Raw genomic sequence first — 20331 nt, 5'->3', positions numbered from 1 at the left:
CAATGGCAATTATACCACAATCTACCTTCTATTGAATTATAACAAAAAAAGAAGTCATGTTATCCCACCAATGGCTTTGTCTTGCTTAATACTATTCCCAAAGATGGCTTTTGTTCAATAAATAGGGACCCTTCATAGCGCTATTGTGCAATAATCTTTTAAACAAGGTTTTTGGGTACACCCCCCCCCCTTTTTTGAGATAAAAATTTAATACAAAGCGTAATTGAAATGGACCAAGAATGGGGCTCGACTCCAATGCAGAACATGAGATTTCTTCTGGTGCTGCCCACGCTGCCCGCACTGCCCCATCGAAGATCTCGCGCATCTTCCGAAGCGGGAAGCACGAAAAATTCCTAGGCCTGCCCGCAGCTTGACATTGATGGGGCAGCCGCCTCCTCCTGCAGCTGCCCGCTCTGCTCAGGGTCGCTACAGACTAGCGGCAGTAGCGGCAGCGACAGATGGCCTGCGTGCGTGCCGGGATGCCATGGCGAGACTTACCGACAAGACGAGACGCGACCCCCTCCCAGGAATACGTAAAATCGCAGCTGAGCAGCTTGAACTCATTCCGTTGTCGCTGCATCCCCAGGTCTTAATCGCAACTCAGAGTATTCGTGACGGACCCCCTAATCAATGCAGCAAGCAGCGGAGAGGTAGCGGCTGGGAGAAGCTACTTGAGTCGTGGCGACGCTGCTGTCATGGATCTGCCGCCACAGCGTGAGAGTGCAAGTCACTGATACGCTGCAGTTCAATGCTTGGGGCACATCCTGAGTTTGAAACTGTCCGCTTGTGTGAGTCAGCTCGCTGGTGGGAGTCCCCGCGTGTGTCGCTGTTCACAGAGGCTTCTAGCTTCTGCAGACCGTAAATCAGTCGCACGCCTGTCTGTAGTTTAAAGACTGGCGACATTGTGCAGGCTGGTGTGGTGCGTGGGAGGTCGGAAGGAAGGAAAGAAGGACGGCGGTGCAGCTTGGGTTTGTGCTCTTGGCTGTTGTTTCGAGGCTTCCAAAATGTTGTTTGGGTGGGAACAGCTGATCGGGAGTCGCGGTTTGGCCGAAGGGTTTCTGGGATTTCCAAATCGCTGTGCACTGTAAACGCGAGGTTCAGTGCCGGATCTGACCGAGGAACATCTAGAGAGTCGCCAAGCTTGCGAATTTACTTGCAGCTTGAGGGGTACACGATGAGTCGGTGCTGCCATTTTAAGCCTGACACTGACATTGACATGGACTCTACATTGCCGGCTGCAGTGAACACACTCTGAGTGTACAATGTTTGAGAGGAAGGTGACCCTTTGAAACATTTCCAGGCGGTAGCAGTTCTGCCTTGCTAATTTATTTTGCCGTTTGAGAGGTACACCAGTAGTTGGTCCACTTACTTAAAGACTGACACCGATATCGATATTGGCATGGCATTGCCTGCTGCAGTACTCGAAGTGAGGAATTTTTGAGAAGAGGGTGATACTTTGAATCAATTCCAAGCAGTAGCGGTTCAATGAAAAGACTCGATTGCAATGTCAGGCACAGTTACAAATTGCCATGCTTGGAATGAGTTGCCTTTATTAATTTGACGGAGGGAAATTCACATTGCGTAAAGAGAGAGCATTTTAGGAAGAGAAATTTGAGGTGTAACTTTCAGTGAATAAGCTGAGAATAGGTGAGAAGATGTTAGGAAAGTTGAGTTCTACAATGGAATTTGAGATGATTTGAGTTTTCAGCGAAGGTGGAGCATCAGCTACAGAGAGGGAATAGCTCAAGCTTCCTGATGATGCGATGAAGGCGTTGTAAGAATCGCTTTAATCAAGCTAAAGCTTTGCTGACGATGGATGCATCTACCTCACCGGAAGGTATTGACATATGGGGGAGTCGTCAGGCGTCGACATCTGGAGGAGCTGCCTGCAGGTCTAGATCCAGGGCCTTCAATGTGGGCTCCGACATGTTCATTACGGGAAACACAACGCCGTCCAGGAGGCACGAGGAGGCCGAGCACGATGAGGAAGCGCTCAAGTGGGCGGCCCTGGAGAAGTTGCCTACTTACGACCGTCTGCAAACCACCATTCTTCAAAAGAACCTTGGAAGCCGAGTGGTGCACGAGGAAGTGGATGTCTCAAAAATCGGGTATGACAAGCGCCGAGAGATCATTGACAACTTGCTGCGAGTTGCTGACGAAGACAACGAACGCTTCTTAGCGAAGCTTCGAAATCGGATAGACCAGTACAGATACTTCCTCGGGTGGTTGTGAAGCAGAAATGCAGCAAATCAAACTGCACTCTTCCTCTACCTGGGGTGTCTAAGAATAGGCAATAGGCTTTCGACCAAGTTGCAGATTTAGACCTCATCTCAATTCGTAAGAAATGGACAAATGGCAAAGAAATCTCTATGGATCAAGTTGCTTCATTAGGCACTGAAACACAACAAGTCTTGTGTAATGTTTTACGTGGGTGGTCTGTAAAATCTTTTTGTGCAGGGTTGGAATTCAGCTTCCTACAATTGAGATTAGGCACGAAACCTGATAGTTGACGCCAAGTGCTTCGTAGGATCACGAGCATTACCGACACTCAAGAATGTCACAATTAACGTCTTTGAGGTCTCAAAAACATTTTATCCATGTTCCTTACAATTTAAACTGAGTTTTTCTCGCATCTATAAGTAAGCCGGTAATCTAATTGTAGCTGTTCTTGCAACAAAGAAGTATCAGATGGATTATTCACTTCCCAAGGCCAAAGATTTTGAAAGCTCTAGATAGACTAGTTAGTTTCCTTCAAGAAAAGGCTATTCTTCGTTCACCTTAAGTACTGAATCTTATTGTGATGATGTAGAGTATTCTGGATTCTCTAGGTTTGTCTACCGCAAGAAAAACGAAGCTGAACATCCTTCGTATTGTTAGTGGAATTATCAAACCAGGGCGGTACGTTTTTCCTCCAAATTCACCACAGAAGTTACTAAAATTGTGGGGATTACTTGCAATAAAACTGGAACCAAACCCGTAATCTTGGGACTCGCACTGAAGAATGACATTACTGCAGGGACCACCAAGCTCAGGGAAAACCACACTGCTGCTTACTCTCTCCGGAAAATTGGACAAAAGCCTGCAGGTAGTACTTGTTTCAAATCTCAGTATTGGAACTTGGCTTCACGCCGAGGTGCTCATCAATGTTATTTGAATGTGTATGTTATAAGTTTTACATCGGAGGTGTAGAAGGTCCTCCGATGTGAAATGACCGCTCGTGAAACTCGTTGTGCTCCAATCACTCGTCGGCGATAGCATGCACCGAGGCATCTCAGGTGGCCAGAAGAAACGCGTCACCACTGGTATGGTAAACAAACTGCAGTGAATTTTAATTCGATTGTGGTGCGTTTTGGGCTTTGTGTAACTAGAACATGCTCACGAAGAGGAAGAGGCTCACTCTGTGCAGCGGAAATGATAGTCGGCCCCACAAAAGCGCTCTTCATGGACGAAATCTCGACAGGCTTGGACAGCTCCACCACTTACCAGATTGTTAAGTGCCTTTCACAGTTCTGGCATGTCATGGATGCTACTATTATGATGCCACTGTTACAGCCAGCGCCCGAGACATTCGAACTCTTCGATGACGTTGTGTTGCTCAGCGAAGGTCAAGTTGTTTACCACGGGCCTCGTGAGTTCATTCTCGAGTTTTTCCAGTCGTGCGGTTTCGTATGTCCCGATCGCAAAGGCGTGGTGGATTTTCTGCAAGAGGTGACGTCGCAGAAGGATCAGGAGCAGTATTGGAGTGACAAACTGCTGAAGTACCGGTATGTGTCGGTAAATCAGTTCGCGGAGAGGTTCAAGTCGTTCATTGTCGGAATCGACTTGACGGAGGATCTCGCCCCCCCATTTGAGAAGGAACGCTCGCACAAGGCGTCCCTCATCTTCGATCGCTATGGCGTGAGCAACATGGAGCTCTTCAAGGCCAATTTCGCGAAGGAGTTTCTACTCATGAAACGACAGTCCTTTTACCATATCTTCAAAGCGTGCCAGATTGGGATCATGGCCTTCGTCGCCATGACCACTTTCTTCCGCACCACGATGGATCACGAGACGGAGGTAGAAGGTGCAGCGTATCTAGGATCGTTATTTTTTGGCATACTCAATGTAATGTTCAATGGCTATGCTGAGCTTTCGATGATAATCTTCCGCCTTCCAGTGTTCTACAAGCAGCAGGACCTGCTGTTCTGTCCACCATGGGCTTTTGCTTTGCCAAGCATGGTGTTGAGCATCCCCTCGTCCGTTGTGGAGGCGGGAATCTATACACTCATCTCTTACTACGGAATGGGGTTCGCTCCCGAAGCGAGCAGGTATGCATGCCAGCAGAGTTGTTAAGTGTTCTTCTCACGAAGGTACAATTGAATTCGAGGTATTTCTGGACAGTGTGTTTCTAATAATTGATCGGCCATTTCAGGTCCTTCAGTTTCTTTCTGTTGCTCACGTTAGTGCACCTCATGTCGAGAGCCTTGTTTCGGTTGATTGCGAACACCGGCGGAACCTGCGTGTTGATCATCTTTGTTCTCCTTGGAGGATTCATCATTCCAAAAGAGAAAATCAAACCTTGGTGGATCTGGGGCTACTGGTCATCGCCAATCACATATGTCGAGACGGCAATCACCGTGAACGAGTTTCTCGCACCCCGATGAACTACAGTCAGTAGTTTCTATTCCTTGTCTGCAACTCACAATCTGTATTATCAGAAACTTTTCTAGGAGCTAGAGATATTGTTAACAACGAATCCTGACCGTTTTTTGAATTTGGACAGGAAACACCGAACAGCACCGTGACCCTTGGTCACAAGGTGATGCGCAATTTTGGAATCCATCAAGATGCTTACTGGTATTGGCTCTGAGTGGGGACGCTTGCTGCTTACACACTGGCTTTCAACATGTTGTTCACCCTCACTCTCACGTATCTGGATCGTAAGCATCTAGAACCCAATTTATTATTCGCTGTTAGTTTACAATGATGAGGGATGCACTGCGATGTTCGAGTATCAACTCTGTAGAACCACTTGAGGTGATCTGGTCGACTTGGCTTTCGAACTTATATATCTATTAATTTGGCTACTGCCTTGCATAGCCTTGGGAAAGCCACAAGCAGTCGTATCGGAAGAAGTACTCGCTCAGAAGAATGCCAATCGGGCAGGGGAGGAGATAGTGGTGTCGACCAGCCATAAAACGAAGAGTCTTCGACCAAGGGCGACGGACTCTGTGAGCATGTACGAGAGTGTCTCTCGAAACAGAGAAGAGCATGTTCAAGAGCACGTTCTGAAAATAAGCAATGACAGTGGTGATGGCACGGCTCCGTTGTCTACTCGAGAGACAAGACATAAACGGGGAATGATACTGCCATTCAAGCCGTTCGCGATGGCTTTCAGGGACATTAAATACTATGTGGACATGCCGGCAGATATGAGAGCTAAGGGATGGCGGAAGAAAGGTTGCAGCTCTTATGTGGAGTGATGGGAGCATTTCGGCCTGGAGTGCTTACAGCGTTGGTTGGTGTGAGTGGCGCCGGGAAGACGACGCTCATGGATGTCTTGGCAGAGAGGAAAACCAACGGCTATATTGAGGGAGAGATTCGCATATCCGGCTTTCCGAAGGTGCAAGAAACATTTGCGGGGATTTGTGGGTACTGTGAGCAAAACGACATTCACTCGCCACAAGTGACCGTCAGGGAGTCGCTCGTTTTCTCGGCTTGACTGCGTTTGTCTCCCGAGACTGAAGCAGGAACTCGGATGCAATTTGTGGAGGAAGTCATGGAATTAGTGGAGCTGAAATCTGTGGAGCACGCCCTAGTTGGCTTACACTGCGTGACTGGTCTCTCCACCGAGCAAACGAAGAGACTGGCTATTGCAGTGGAACTTGTTTCCAATCCTTCTATTGTCTTCATGGATGAGCCTACAAGTGGCCTTGATGCTCGTGCAGCTGCCATCGTGATGCGGACTGTGAGGAACACAGTCGACACAGGGCGCACTGTTGTTTGCACCATCCATCAGCCAAGCATCGACATATTTGAATCTATTGATGAGGTGAGCATCATAGTGAAATCAATCACACTTGCATTCAAGTGCCAATCATAACGCTAAGCACAGTACGTAGAGTTGTTCGTTCATGTTGATATCCTTGGGTTTGTGGCAGATGTTGCTGATGAAGCGAGGAGGACAGGTGATTTACATGGAGCGTTGGGACGGAATTCGGAGACTCTTATCAAGTACTTTGACGTAAGTCAATTCCAATCAGATTGATATTGGTTATGTGGGTTTTCTTATTCCGGCCATGAGTGTTGACACTATAGAACAATCTGAAATTCTTACACGCTGCTCTGCAGGAAATTCCTGGAGTGCCCAAGATAAAGGAAGGCTTCAATCCAGCGACATGGGTGTTGGAGTCGACTAGTGCAGCTGTGGAATTACAACTACAACTGGATTTTGCCGAAATATATAGGCAATCCTCACTCTGCACGTGTGCTACTCGCATAGCCCACACTCTTCTTATGAGGCGTGAAGGATGTCCAGCGCATTCTAATCTGCAAGGTTCCGATTACACTTGTTAGTCGACTTTGAAACTCTTGTGAAGCAGGCATAACAAGGAGATGGTGAAGACTCTCAGCAATCCGGCACAACGAGCAAAGGACTTGAGCTTTCCAACACAATACTCGCAATCATTCTGTACCCAAATCGTTGCCTGCCTGTGGAAGACGAAGCTAACCTACTGGCATAGCCCCGATTACAATTGCGTTCGGTACTTCTTCACATTCATGACGGCCTTCATCATAGGCTCAATGTTTTGGCGCGTTGGCAGGAACATGTTAGCTTGCAAACGATTCGCTCTCAACTCCCTCTTGACTAGCAGCTTGCGAACGGGACTGATCTTGCAGAACCCTAAAGCATAACATTATTGGCAAAGTTGTCAACAAAATGCTTCCTCCTATTACTGCGAAGTTGTTTTTCCACTAGCTTTATATAACCTGCCGGATGTGCAGCAACGATCAGGTGAATCTGTTCAGCGTCTTGGGAGGTCTGTTCGCCGCCACATTGTTTCTGGGTGTCAACAATGCGTCCAATGTTCAGCCCCTAGTGGCGATTGAAAGGACGGTCTTTTACGGAGAGCGCGCAGCATAGATGTATTCAGCCGTCCCATACGCAATTGGCTAGGTGACAATCGATCTCTGCGTCCATTCTCAACTTGACGGCTTAACCATCTTCCGATGCTCAATTTCTTTCTGGCTTACTAATGCGGGGTTTTTCTTGAGGTTGCAGGTGTTGATAGAGATTCCTTATTGCTTGATACAAAGCATCGTGTTCTCTTCACTCTCCTACTCAATGATGAGTCTAGACTGGACATCCAAAAAATTCTTCTACTACATCTTCATCATGTACTTCACCCTCCTCTACTTCACGTACTACGGCATGATGCCGGTGGCCCTCACACCCAATCACCAAATCGTGGCGATTGTTTCCTCTGGGTTTTATTCCATCTTCAACCTCTTCTCAGGTTTCATGGTCTTCAGACCTGCGAGTTCTTGATCTTCACTTTGTCCCTGCTTCTCCACGACGCTTCCTTTCTGTGTAGAGCACACGTCGTCGCTGATGTTGATTCGAAACCAATTAGGGTCAATATTTGTTTTCACATCTAGACTCGTTTCCAAATTCCTCATGCAATGTGCAGAATATCCCGGTGTGGTGGGTGTGGTACTACTGGGCCTGCCCTGTGGCGTGGACACTCTACGGGCTAATTATCACCCAGTTCGGAGACGTGGCTAGTATTATAATCCCCTCGGACGGGTCACCTCCGATCATGGTGAAGGATTACGTGGAGAAGACATTTGGAATGACTTCGAACATAATTGGGCCTTCAGTTGCCATGCCTTTGGTGTTCACTGTGGTTTTCGCTGCTGTTCTTGCGATTGGAATCAAGTACATCAATTTTCAACAGAGATAATCTTTTGAAACTCAACACCGTCTGATGCACCAAAAACAATTTCAGACCTTTGTACAATACTTTTCCTCATACGGGTAAGGAAACGATTCCAAAACTGGCATGAGAAAGTGTTCAATCCAGTCATGCCATGGGCAATGAAGGAGACGCTAGCTTTTTCGGAGAGGTAGAATGAGGACGATTCCTTCAAACCAACCACTTGACCCTTCGGTAGCAAAAACAAAACAAAAAATGAACTAAAACTAATCCTAAAACTTAAATCCAGAATGTTCTCAGTAAACAGGTTATTATCGACAAGTCAAACTTCTTCCACCCAATGCTGTTCAACGACTTATACTGTCTTTTCTAACCATGGTGTTCATACCGACATAATGTAACTCATACAGACTCTGCATGAGTAGCCGCGAACTCAAGCTATCTGATCAACGCTATTGCTGATCCCAAGTTCGCTACAACACAATCTAGAATCATAACTGCTGGAAACAACAAAACTCAGAAGTCCACTCTGGGTGTGAACCCATTTGAGAGGATGATTCCACAACACTGTCTCTACTTGTTTACTTCTTTCTCTTCCATAGGCTCGTTGCTTTCACGGAAAAACAGCATATACAATACTCTTTGATGGACTGTGCAGTGTAGTGTGTGCTTCATTTCCTTCATGATTCCAGTCTCTTCATCTTTTTCTCTGTCGCTATCTCCATGTCCATTTCAATTTCATGATCGGCCGCTGCATTGCGAAGAACCTGACGCCCCAACTATTCTTACGGATCCCACATTCCTTTCCCTTGCAGGGATCGCCGTCTTGTGGGTGTCGAATACCTCGGCTTGTGGGCGTTGAGTGTCGTTACCTCTTCTTGTACCAACTAGCTCCATCCATATCAACAAGTGGCGGAAATTTTGTTCCATAGAGCAGGAAAATAGATCACATAAATTTGATTAAATTTCCTAATTTGGAGGATTTTATTTTATTTTATTTTATAGGAAGTGAACTTTTTTTTTAGAGAGAACTAAATATTGGAGGAAAAGGAGGTTATTATTATTATTGGTAGTAGTAGTAGTATCATTTTCTTGAAATACTGACACTTGGTTTTAAGTAAAGATTTGCCACATGTTTTGTGAGAAGGCTCATTTATAGAAGGATGATTATTTGAAATTTTGTATTTAGGTGTTCAAATTGTAAACTTATTAATTTCTTGATATATTTATAATCGTACTCAATGGCAAGTGAAGATGAATCATTTAAAATATGTCTAGGCCAAATGAAATGACCCATTGACCTTGATATAATGGACATTGGGATTGAAGATTAAAACAAAGTGAAACCATTTTTGTTTTAAAAAAATATCAGTAATATACAAAAATTCTGTGCAATGCAAAAATGTATGGTTTTATGCCTCATTGACTATTTATGAAATGCATATTAGCACATACCATATATCACAAGAATACAAATGCACATATAATCCTTGACCATACAAAGAATGCAGTTATTGATTTCTTTATTTCTTTTATTTTATTGTTGGAAGCCTTATCTTCATTAAGTTTTTGAAAAAGATCTTCAACTTTATTACAAATCTTCTGTACATCATTTGTCAAAAGCATGCTTTGAGAATTCCACCACTTTGCTTTTACCTATGAAACAAAGATGATATGTTTCATGACAACCATTCCAATATTTGTCAATGCATTGTTTTTGTTTTGTTATTTGTTTTTGTAAATCTAATGCTTAAATACTGCAACTCTTAGGATTCTTAATATATATATATATATATATATATGTGTGTGTGTGTGTGCATATAATTATCTACCTATGTTTTTGAATACAATACTTTGTGAGCTGTATTTTAGTCACTATTTTTTCCCTTTCTTTATATAAAGAGATGTAAATATTTTAACTTGGCTTCAACAACATAAGTTCAAAGTTTTTTTTCTTTTTCTTTTTTTTTTCTTTTTTTGTAATCAACTCATAATATTGTTGTTGTTTTGTTAGAGGATATATTATATATGTGCACCAACTATTGTATTTATTGCATTTGAAACCAACTAACGAAATGCACTTCAAGTCCTTAGAATACTTGAATACAATTTTTAAAATTCAAAATATGTATTAAATGGAAATAGCATTGCAAGTGAAGGTAGACACAAATAATGTATTACGCCAACATGAAAAATGCAGTAAAAGTGGGGCTAGACCTAGAAAGGATAAAAGTGAATGTGCACTAGAGAAATATTCCATTTACACCCAATGATTAGCAATGATTCACAGTTCAACAAATAAATGTTGAAACTTTAAGAATAAATTTATATGTTCATTTCCCATGGTCAAGGATACCATTCAAGTGTATTACCAATGCATGCAAAACACATAAACAAATAAATAGACAAAGAAATGAAGTCCAAACACATATTTCAAAAATTTTTTTTCTTCTTCTTATAAATTCTTTTTAAATTTTATATTCTACTCTTTTTCAAAATTTTATAAAGATGATAACATAGTTCATATTTTTAAAGTATGGGGGCAGAATAATGAAGTCAAAATATTCCTGAAGGAGGGTTTCGGGCACCAGATATCCCATAACGATAAGGCCACCTCGTCATGACCCCCCCCCCCGCCCAACAAGAATTCCCCACTACTGCGGCACATGTTTAAGAAGGACCACCAATCAACGGCGACCTCCAGCTCAGCATTTTAGGGGTGAGTGCGACCCCATGGAAATGCTGAGGTGGACTCCGGGGCCACGTCGTCCGCTAGACGACACCGGTTCCAATCCGGCTTGTCGCGTAGCGCCTGCAACGGTATTGGCCAGACGGTGGATGCGTCGCGGAGTTTGTTTGGCAAATTGAGGAAATGTGCGCAAATTTGTAGCTTGAATCCCCATATCCTGCAGGTGGGCCTTCTCTCCGCAATATCTATTTTTCATCGCCACCCCCTTTTGAGAATCCAGACAAAGCATGCCTCAATTCCCGATGTAGCTCTGAGCTTACCCTGTGGACTCGGCCCATGTCTTGGAACCGTTCTCCACTGCTTCGACACAATCTGAGCTTTCGATATCGATCACTCGTTCGTGTTCCCCTGCTTGTGGCACAAGGATCCTGGGTGCTTGCTTTGTTCCCAAGTGGAAAGTACCCGACCTTGGATTGTCACTTAGCGAGTGGAGTGCCCACTAGAACCCCAGCATAGCTCCAGTTGGAGTCTCTGGTTTCGAATTGACAATGGTCCTGGTTCTTGACCACTGCCTCTTATGGTGGCGTAGCTCAAAGGCCTGGGCTCGTGCTCGGTCATTGTGTGCACTGGCTGCGAGGATAACATAACGTGCACTTGAGTTCATCGGCGCGGATGACCCTGCCTGGTTCTAACACGTCGGAAACAGCAATAGTTCATGAAGGATTGGAATAAGATGGGTTCGTGAGTACATATTATGGCGCTGCTGGTTGTTTGGAATGTAGTCGATGAAAGCTACTGCTGACTTCCCCGAAGCGAAACACAGTGTAGTTATTATCTTGTTTGTTTGTTTGTTTGTTTTTTTTTTGTTTTGTTTTGTTTTTTTTTTTTTTTCTTGTGTTTTTTTCCTACCAGGTGGATGTGAAGCACCTTCATGGAGTGCCGCGGCTCCCTCTGTCATTCCTACGGCACAGCGAGAAATCGGTTTGAGATTCCTAGTTTACTTGTGGGATGTTTATGTGCATTTCACGAAGATGATTGCGAGGGATACAATTTGCAGCCCAGCACAGATGGAGCCAAGACATGGACACAATGGATCAGAGAAAACAAATTCTAAAGAATTTACGTGGTTTAATGTGTGGATTGGGTTCCTTGTGATGTCCTTTTAAAAATCCAAAAATAAAAAAAAATGAATCTCATACTTTTTTAAGAATTAATTCCCTATTTTCTTTGGAGAAATCTGCATTCTTTAATTATTTATGCATGCAATGTTTATCTTTACTGTAGTATTCTTAAATTTATCTGTTTTTCTTTTGTCCATTTCTTCCTTGGATGGCTCTTTCAAAAAAAAAATACAAGAAAGAATTGAAGTAAGTAAAATCTAATAAACCATGTGGGCAAATGATGAAAAAGGAGGTTTGCATTACATTGAGCCTCTACCAAACTTGCAAATTCTTACTTTAGAGAAAAGAAATTGGAAACATGAAAAATAGATAATAAATAAAGAAATAAAGAAAAATGGAAGATTGAAGAAAGGATGCCTTTAGATGCAAAGTATCTGTATTGTGCAATTCAATTCTAGATCATTCTACATCCCCTCATCAATTAAGTGACTTATTGTGCTTTGCATAAATCCAATCTTGTATTTTGTATAAGTCTTGATAAATTTAGAAGTTGATGTATATATTGACATCTGCATTATCAAGTTTTTTGAATATTACATTTATGGAGTAAGTTATTTCATATATAATTTTGGCTTTATTGCTATAAGATCAATGATTTCCAAATCATTGTTAAATTTGGCTAGGTAAACATAACTAAGAACAAGAAGATTGCCAAATTTTCGCATACCAAATCATATTCATATAACAAATTAATGAAAAATTCTAACAATGTTTCTGTAACATTCAAACCTAATACTATTTATTCAATATCTTATTTTGTAATCTCAATGTCATTATCAAATTTTTCCTATTTATCTTACTTAGTTATTATATTGATTAGCATAAAATATTTTTAATACTATATAATTATATATAAGAATATTTCATTCCATACATGTCTTGCCTAATGCATTACTTATAAGACATGAATCTTGTAATGGTTGTTAGTCATGTTTTCAAATTTATTGATAGCAAAGCACATTTGGATGTAAAAAAAATTACTTTTTGAATGAAACAATAAATCTAATATCTATTGATTGAAAAATAAATGTTGTATTGAAAAGAAAGAAGTGAAAAGTGATATTTTAGGATTCAACACTATTCAAGCTATGAATTGTATAGTTCTCAAAAAAAAAAAAAAAAAAAAAAAAATCAATTTTGGTATCTCATTTTACAATTATTTTACAATCAAAGTATTTGAATAATTTAATAAATAAAATAGATATTATTTAATCTTTTTTTATTTCAAAAATAATTAATTCAAATTTCTCTTTATACTTTCTTTCAAATACAAATGATTTTTAGACTTTATCAATTATAAATGGTCAAAGTTTTTTAGTTTCTAAACTATTGGCTATGAATGTGATAGAGATGTGTTACTTGGGTGTTTTCTTAGGAAGAAAGAAAATAGATGTTGTATTGGAAAGAAAGAAGTGGCAAGTGAGAAAATATATATTTCTTCTTAAAATATATCATTTAGCGATTTAAGGATTTAGGCCTTTTTTTCTTTTGGGATGTTAATCATTTTTTATTGAAATTATTTTTTTTCTTGTGGATGAGAGGTAGTTTGATGTTTTATAGTAGTAAACCCAATTTGCAAGTTTGATGTCTATTGTTAAAAAGTGTAGCTTATATTTGCAGCAACTAGTCAATTCTTAGATGGTCTTTTTTATATTCCTTATGATATAAAAAGATGTTTAAGATTTCTAATTGTGATGAATTTTTTATAAGAAAAAACTCATATTTTATTTACTATGTAAGAGTTGATTGTATTATGCATGCATGTATTATTATTATTATTATTATTATTATTATTACATTAAAAGACGTTCAAGTTTTTTAGATTCTACATAAAAAAAACTATCAAAAAAATAGTTGTGCATTGTTACAAGTTGTTATCGAGGACATGAATCTCGATGAAAGAAAATCCTCAATACACTCTTGTGTCATTGAAGAGAACTAAAAAAATCACTCAAAAGATGATGTATTATTAAACTAGAATGGTTATTGCCAAAAACAAGAAGACTAAGGACTAAAAAGGCATTGAAAAGAGTAAATAAAGCTTTACTCTTGTTTCCATACATACTTTCTATTTAAGAGCTACGTGGCAATATTCTATACGACTTCCAAGATGTATCGACTTTGCTAGCCATATGTCTTAACTAGCAAGGCAAGTTATTTATATATATGCTACATAGTTAACTTATTCCACGAGCTATTATACAGAATTAACTTATTCCATAAGCTACCAACACGTGGTTAACTTATTGGCCAAGTTTTTAACCTACAAACACATCTAAAGTCAAAACTGTGTCTATGAAGCTTCTAAAAAGCTACTCTAAAAGACTTTATGAAATTAATCTATATTTACTTACTTCTATATAATCATATAAGTAACTAGTGGGATAAATATATATGTCCATGATATTACCCTTCTTTCTAGAAACGAATTCCAAAAGGAGCAGTCATCATCTTTTATGGATCTTTATAATTCTTCATCTTAGTTTTGATGGATGTTGTTGATGAAAGGCCTAAACCTTCTTTATTTCATTTGTAAGATTTTTTATTAGCTCCCATGTATATTTACTAATACCATATATATATGCTAATAAATAAGATATTCTAACCTATTTTGGCACCGCCTTGAATCTAAGACTTCTTCCACCTTGAACGCTTGATTATTATCCACTTCTATAGGAAGAGGTGGCATTTGTCTTCTTCCTAAGATATTTGTTGTCTTATACACTTCAAGAAGGGATACGTGAAATACAAGGTAGATCTTCATAGACTTCAATAGACATAATTGATAAATAATAGGAATTGATTTATTCACAAATAGGAAAAGGTCCCAGCCTACAATAGTCCAACTTATCACAAAGATGAGTAGTCTTGATATTGCAACAAAGTAAGCATACCTTGTCATTCACATTGAATTGTGGTTGTTTCTTGAGATATGCATCAGTATTGGTCTTTTGTTGTTCTTGATCTTCCTTTAATTATATCTTTATTATTGCATGTAGCTCTAAAAAATGATTTGCTAAATCTTTTGTTGTACAATTATTAACTTTTGAAAAGTCAAAAATATCAAGTCATAGATGATAACCATAATTGGCAAAGAAAAGTATTTGTTGAATTGAAAAATATACTCAATTATTGTATGTAAACAATAATTGTCAAATCATCTTCATGATACTTGATGGTATACCTCCAATACTGCTCTAGACTTGATTTATCTGTTTTATTTGCCCATTAGTTTGAAGATGAAAAGCCAAAGAGAGCTTTATATCCACTTTTAAAATCTTAAAAAAGATTCTCTAAAATCTTGATACAATTTGAGTCCTCCTATGTCATATAATATCTTTTTGTAATCCATAGTAGCCATAGATATTGTCAATAAAAAGCGTAGTTATTTCTTCACTTAAAATAGGTTTTGTACATGGTACAAAATATGTCATTTTGGTGAAGCGATCTACAATTACAAATATAAAGATATATAAAATTGAACTTAGAAGATCTGTAATAAAATCCATAGAAATAGAAGTCTATAGTTATTCGGGTATAGACAATGGTTGGAGAAGTCCATAGTTGTTTGGATATAAAAAATGGTTGGAGAAGTTGATAAGATCGATAACAAGGAGTTTTTGATCTTGAACAAATGTCACATGACTAGACAAAGTCTTTTACCGCCTTCTATATTTGTGGTTACCAAAAATCTATAGATATAAGTTTTAAAGTCTTATTGTATCCAAAATGTCATGCTATTGAAAAGTCATGACGTGCTTGAAGAACATGTAAACATGCTTCTCCTTTTGGAACATATATCAAGGACATGAACTTTAAAAAAAGATAATCTCAATACACTCTTGTGTCACTCGAAAATACTTAGAAATCACTCAAAGGTGATAATATATTGAACTAGAATGGCTATTACCAAAGACTAGAAAATATGACGACTCTTGAAACTAGACTAGAAATAAGAAAGGAGTTGACAAGAGTGAAGAAGGCTTCATTCTTGTCTCTATATATACTATCTAACTAGGGGCTACATGGCGACATTCTATAGGACCTCTAATATGTGTTGACTTTGTAGGACACTTGCCTTGACTTACAAGGCTAATTTTTCTATATGTAGGCCACATAGTTAGCTTGGTCTTCAAACTAACAACATGTGTGGTACATGGCCAACTTGTTGACCACGTTTCTAATCCAAAAAGTCAATTAATGACACATATGAAGTCAAAGCAGCATCTATGAAGCTTCTAGGAAGCTTTGATATCAAATACTATAGAATTAACTTACTTTTATTTAATTTTACTTACTTCTACTTATTTATATATGTAATTACTAGCTTACATGAGTATGTCCATGACAACATATAGGCATCATTCGAAATAGAGAAGGTTGTTCTTGAACTCGAATTTTGAAATATTATGAGACTTAGAAGAAAGATTCTCAATATCATGAATTAGAGTATCAGAGGATATACTTGATTGAATTTACTTGACAAAGATTAAATCAATAATCAATGTTGATTTTATTGCTTAAAGATGAAAATGCTTTCACTTTAAGAAGATTGTTCTTTGTTGATCAAAAGATATGTCTCCTTCTTTTGGTACAAGATAAGAGCATCTAGAAAGAGCATTTGATAAACCTTGTTGTTTTCTGGATCAATATGTGATCTTAAAATCAAATCTTGATAATGACATGCTCCAACGGACATGGCAACGATTTAAAATACATTCCAACATAAAATATTCGAGATTCTTATGATCTATATATATTGAGACTAGACTTGAAGTGCCTTCTAGATAATGATACCATTTTTGAAATGAATCCATAATTGCAAAGAATTCTTTATCATAGATCTTATAGTTAATCTCAACTACTAAAAATTTCTTGGAATAGAAAGCTATTGGATGGAATTTTTCATTTGTTCCCATTTATGACAATATTGCACCTAAAACAAAGTCTGATACATCTGTTTCCATAAAGAATGTTGTAAAAAAATCAATGCAATACAAAGTTGGTGCACAAGTAAATTCCTTCTTCAAAGTGACAAATGATGCTTTAGCTTCTTTATTCCACTCAAGTTTATTTTTACAAGTCAAACGTGTAAGTAGAGTTGTAACTTGAGAAAAGTTCTTAATAAAGATTTGATAATAATTGGCAAAACTCAAAAAGCATTGCACATCTCATACTATTCTTGAAATCTTTCAATTTATGATAGTTTGGACCTTTTTGGGATCAATTATAAGGCCTTCGTTGGAAATGATGTACCCTAAAAAGTCAACTTGAGTAGTTTAGAATACACACTTTTTCAACTTGGCATATAATCATGCATCTCTAAGTTTCTGTAACATGCAACATACATGAAGTTCATATTCTTTTTTATTCTTAGAGTAGATTAGAATGTTGTCTAAATAACAAACAACAAAATCATCTAAAAATTCATAAAAAAATATTATTCATAAGATGTTTAAAAGTGACCAATGCATTCGTGAGTCCAAAAAGGCATGACATTATATTCAAAATATCCATACCTAGTTCAAAAAGCAGTCTTCCATTCATCTCCTTCTTTGATACGAACTAAATTGTATGCTCCTCATAGATCTATTTTGGTATAGATCTTTGTTTAATTGAGTTGGTCAAAAAGTCCTGAAATCAAAGGCAAAGGATACCTATTTTTGATAATAATCTTATTGAGTCCTCAATAATCCATTCACATCTGCAAAGATCCATCTCTCTTCTTCACAAATAAGATAGAAGCACTGATTGGAGATTTAGAATGGCATATGAAATTCTTTGCCAAGTTCTCATTAATGTATTCTTTTAATGCAGCCAACTCATTCTACAATAAGCTATAGATTGGTTTGAATGGTGGTTGAGCTCCTTCTTGCAGATCAATTGAACAATCATAAGATCGATGCTTTAGAAGAATATCTACATTTTTTTTTTTTTTTTTTTAAATGGCTTAAAATTCTTAAAATTGGCTAAGAATACCACTTGATATTTTTCCACCATTAAAAATAGATGTAGCATATATAGCAAAAGATGATCCTTCTTTTGCAACATGCATGAAGGCTCTTGCACATATCAATAAAGGTTTGGATGTACTAGACTTATGTACTTCTACTTCACTAACTCAATCTTGGATTATACTACCAGAAAAGTTAAGATTATGAAAAATCCAATCTATTTGAGGATTATATTTTTCTAGTCACAATAATCTTAAAATAATTGGATTGAAAGAAAATCTTATTACATTAAATACAACTACGTAGTTATGATCTTTAATTGTTACATCTAAAGGAACAGTCTTATGGATAACATTTCCACAAAATAACAAATGACCATCTCTGACTTCTACATGTATGGCTTTAGTTTTCTTGATCAAAGGTATTTTTTGATTTTTGACAAAATCTTCGTCTATAAAATAAGTTGAAGCTCTTGAATCTAATAAGGCAAAGACTTTGTGATTTTTAGGTCCTAAACACACATCTATTGTAAAGCAAGGTGAGGAGTCCAATGAGAGAATATGACCTTTATTAGATGTTACACATGATTTCAACGGCAAAGTCCCTATTATAGTTGGAGAAACTTGTTTTTTGATACATTATCTTCTTTGATAATTGTACTTTTCATTTTGGAATTTCTTTGCTTTTTTGGACAATGTTGAGCAGTGTGCTTAGCTTCTCCAAAATATTAACACAAATCCTTTTGGCGATGTTAAGTCTTTTCCTACTTTGTGAGAGGTTTAAAATGTAATGTATCAATTTGTATTAGTTTCAGCCTTGATGAATATGTTTGAAAAAACATAGGAGCTGCCACCATTACTTGATTTGTTCCTCTCTGGCCAAGTCATTGTTCTTTACGCCTTTCAAATAATCAATTGTCGTATGCAATATCTTGAGTAATAAATTGTTCCAAAGATTTTTCTTTTAGTATTATTAATAATAAATCTTTGACGTTATCCTTCAAGCCATATCAAAATTGATTGATAAGTGTTTTATCATTCCACTCCACATCGCAAGTGAGGTTTTGGAATTCAATAGCATGTGTGGTGACTAATCGTGATTTTTACCATAAAGATGAGAGTTTGATCTTTGCTACTCATTTTTTATCATTATTTCTAAATATGGTCGTAAATACTTCTAAAAATAAATTTAAATTATAAAGAAGTCATGAATCCTTTTCTATCAAAGGTGTAAACCGAGAAAGAGCACTTCCAAATAGAAGTGTGCCTATGAAGCCAACTAGAGTAAATCCATCTACATATTGAAAAGGATGTAACCTTAAGTAGAGCTTAACTTTTTGTAAAAACCTTCAAAATTTTGATCTTATTCCATCAAATTTTTTGGGCATACTAATTCTTGACTCTCTTAAGCTTATGGAAGCAAGACCCTTTGAATTTGATTGTGAAGTTGATCAATTTGTTTTTCTCAATTGCATAGCTTCTTGATATAGATTCTAGACTTCTTCCATAGATATAGAAGTAGTGCTCTCATATTTGATGTTGGTGATGTGTGAAATTTCTGCCCTAAGAATATTGACAAGCTCATAAAGATCTGCAATAGTTACAAATCTATCATCACTTTTGATAGGAGTAGCATTCATAATCTTTCTCTTCATAGACAACTCAAATAAATCCAAAAAGTTAAATTAGAGGAGGATAATCCATAACCTCTAATAAAAAAAATTACAAAGTAGAATAATCTACTTTCTTTAAGAAAAAGATTAATATTAAAAAATAAGATTTTTTTTTTAAAGGTGAGTAGTCTGCAACCTTCAAAATACAAAATAGAAGTAGAATAATCCACTCACTTCTAAAACAAGATAGAAACAGTATGTTAGCATTCTTGTCAAACTATCAGGGACATGAATCTTGAAAAAAGAAAATCCTAAATATACTCTTATATCATTGAAGAGCACTAAAAAGTCACTCAAAAAGTGATGTATTATTAAACTAGAATAGCTATTGCCAAAAATAAGAAGAGTAAAAAGTCTTAAAATAAGACTAAGAACTAAAAAGGCATTAACAAGAGTGAAGAAGGCTTCATTCTTGTCTCCATATATATTCTCTAATTAAGAGCTATGTTGCGATGTTCTATAGGACCTCTATGATGTGTTGACTTTGTTAGCTACATGTCTTAACTCACAAGGCAAGTTATTTATATATACGCTATCGTATTACGTGCTTTCCTGCTCAAGAACGTGCCATGCGTCTGATTGTAGAAGGTAGTATGGAGATTCGCTAATATTCAAGCAGTCAATCGGTTTTTGACTGTTGGAATATAAACAACTATAAGAATATACCGTAAATCTATACGGATGTCCTTTGACTGCTCGCCGAAACCCTTTTTGCCCCAGCTGGTAGGTCTCTAGACGTTACAGAGAACCCTGAACAACCCGATCTGCTAATCTCCGATACCGCTTTATACTCACGACCTTGTATCCACTGACTGTCTTGTTAGATTAACCCAATAAATTTCATTTACTCCACATACTCAATCCTATAGACACCCTTTTAATTCTTCAATCACAAACTTAACTTCGATTTTACAAAACA

At 38.0% G+C, this 20331-nt stretch overlaps 1 protein-coding gene and 1 pseudogene across 2 annotated transcripts; both read left to right on the top strand.

Annotated features, from left to right (window-relative positions):
* The first annotated feature begins 581 nt into the window (after window positions 1-581).
* Window positions 582-2651, top strand: LOC141044454 (ABC transporter G family member 29-like). The gene has a single exon (XM_073537569.2). The coding sequence runs from the start codon at window positions 1813-1815 to the stop codon at window positions 2230-2232; it is 420 nt and encodes a 139-aa protein (XP_073393670.1). The 5' UTR covers window positions 582-1812; the 3' UTR covers window positions 2233-2651.
* Window positions 2652-3144: 493 nt separating this feature from the next.
* On the top strand, window positions 3145-8483 carry LOC112289481 (ABC transporter G family member 36-like; annotated as a pseudogene). Its single transcript, XR_016505810.1, has 10 exons — window positions 3145-4307; window positions 4412-4649; window positions 4763-4919; window positions 5080-6031; window positions 6141-6223; window positions 6331-6464; window positions 6582-6809; window positions 6985-7156; window positions 7262-7516; window positions 7671-8483. The product of XR_016505810.1 is annotated as an ABC transporter G family member 36-like (transcript).
* Window positions 8484-20331: the final 11848 nt, after the last annotated feature.

The sequence above is a fragment of the Physcomitrium patens genome, chromosome 12, assembly GCF_059467195.1.
Source record: "Physcomitrium patens ecotype Gransden chromosome 12, ASM5946719v1, whole genome shotgun sequence".
Classification (NCBI taxonomy): domain Eukaryota; kingdom Viridiplantae; phylum Streptophyta; class Bryopsida; order Funariales; family Funariaceae; genus Physcomitrium; species Physcomitrium patens.
The sequence above is the reverse complement of the archived record's forward strand: the minus strand, read 5'-3'. Positions and strand labels throughout refer to the sequence as shown.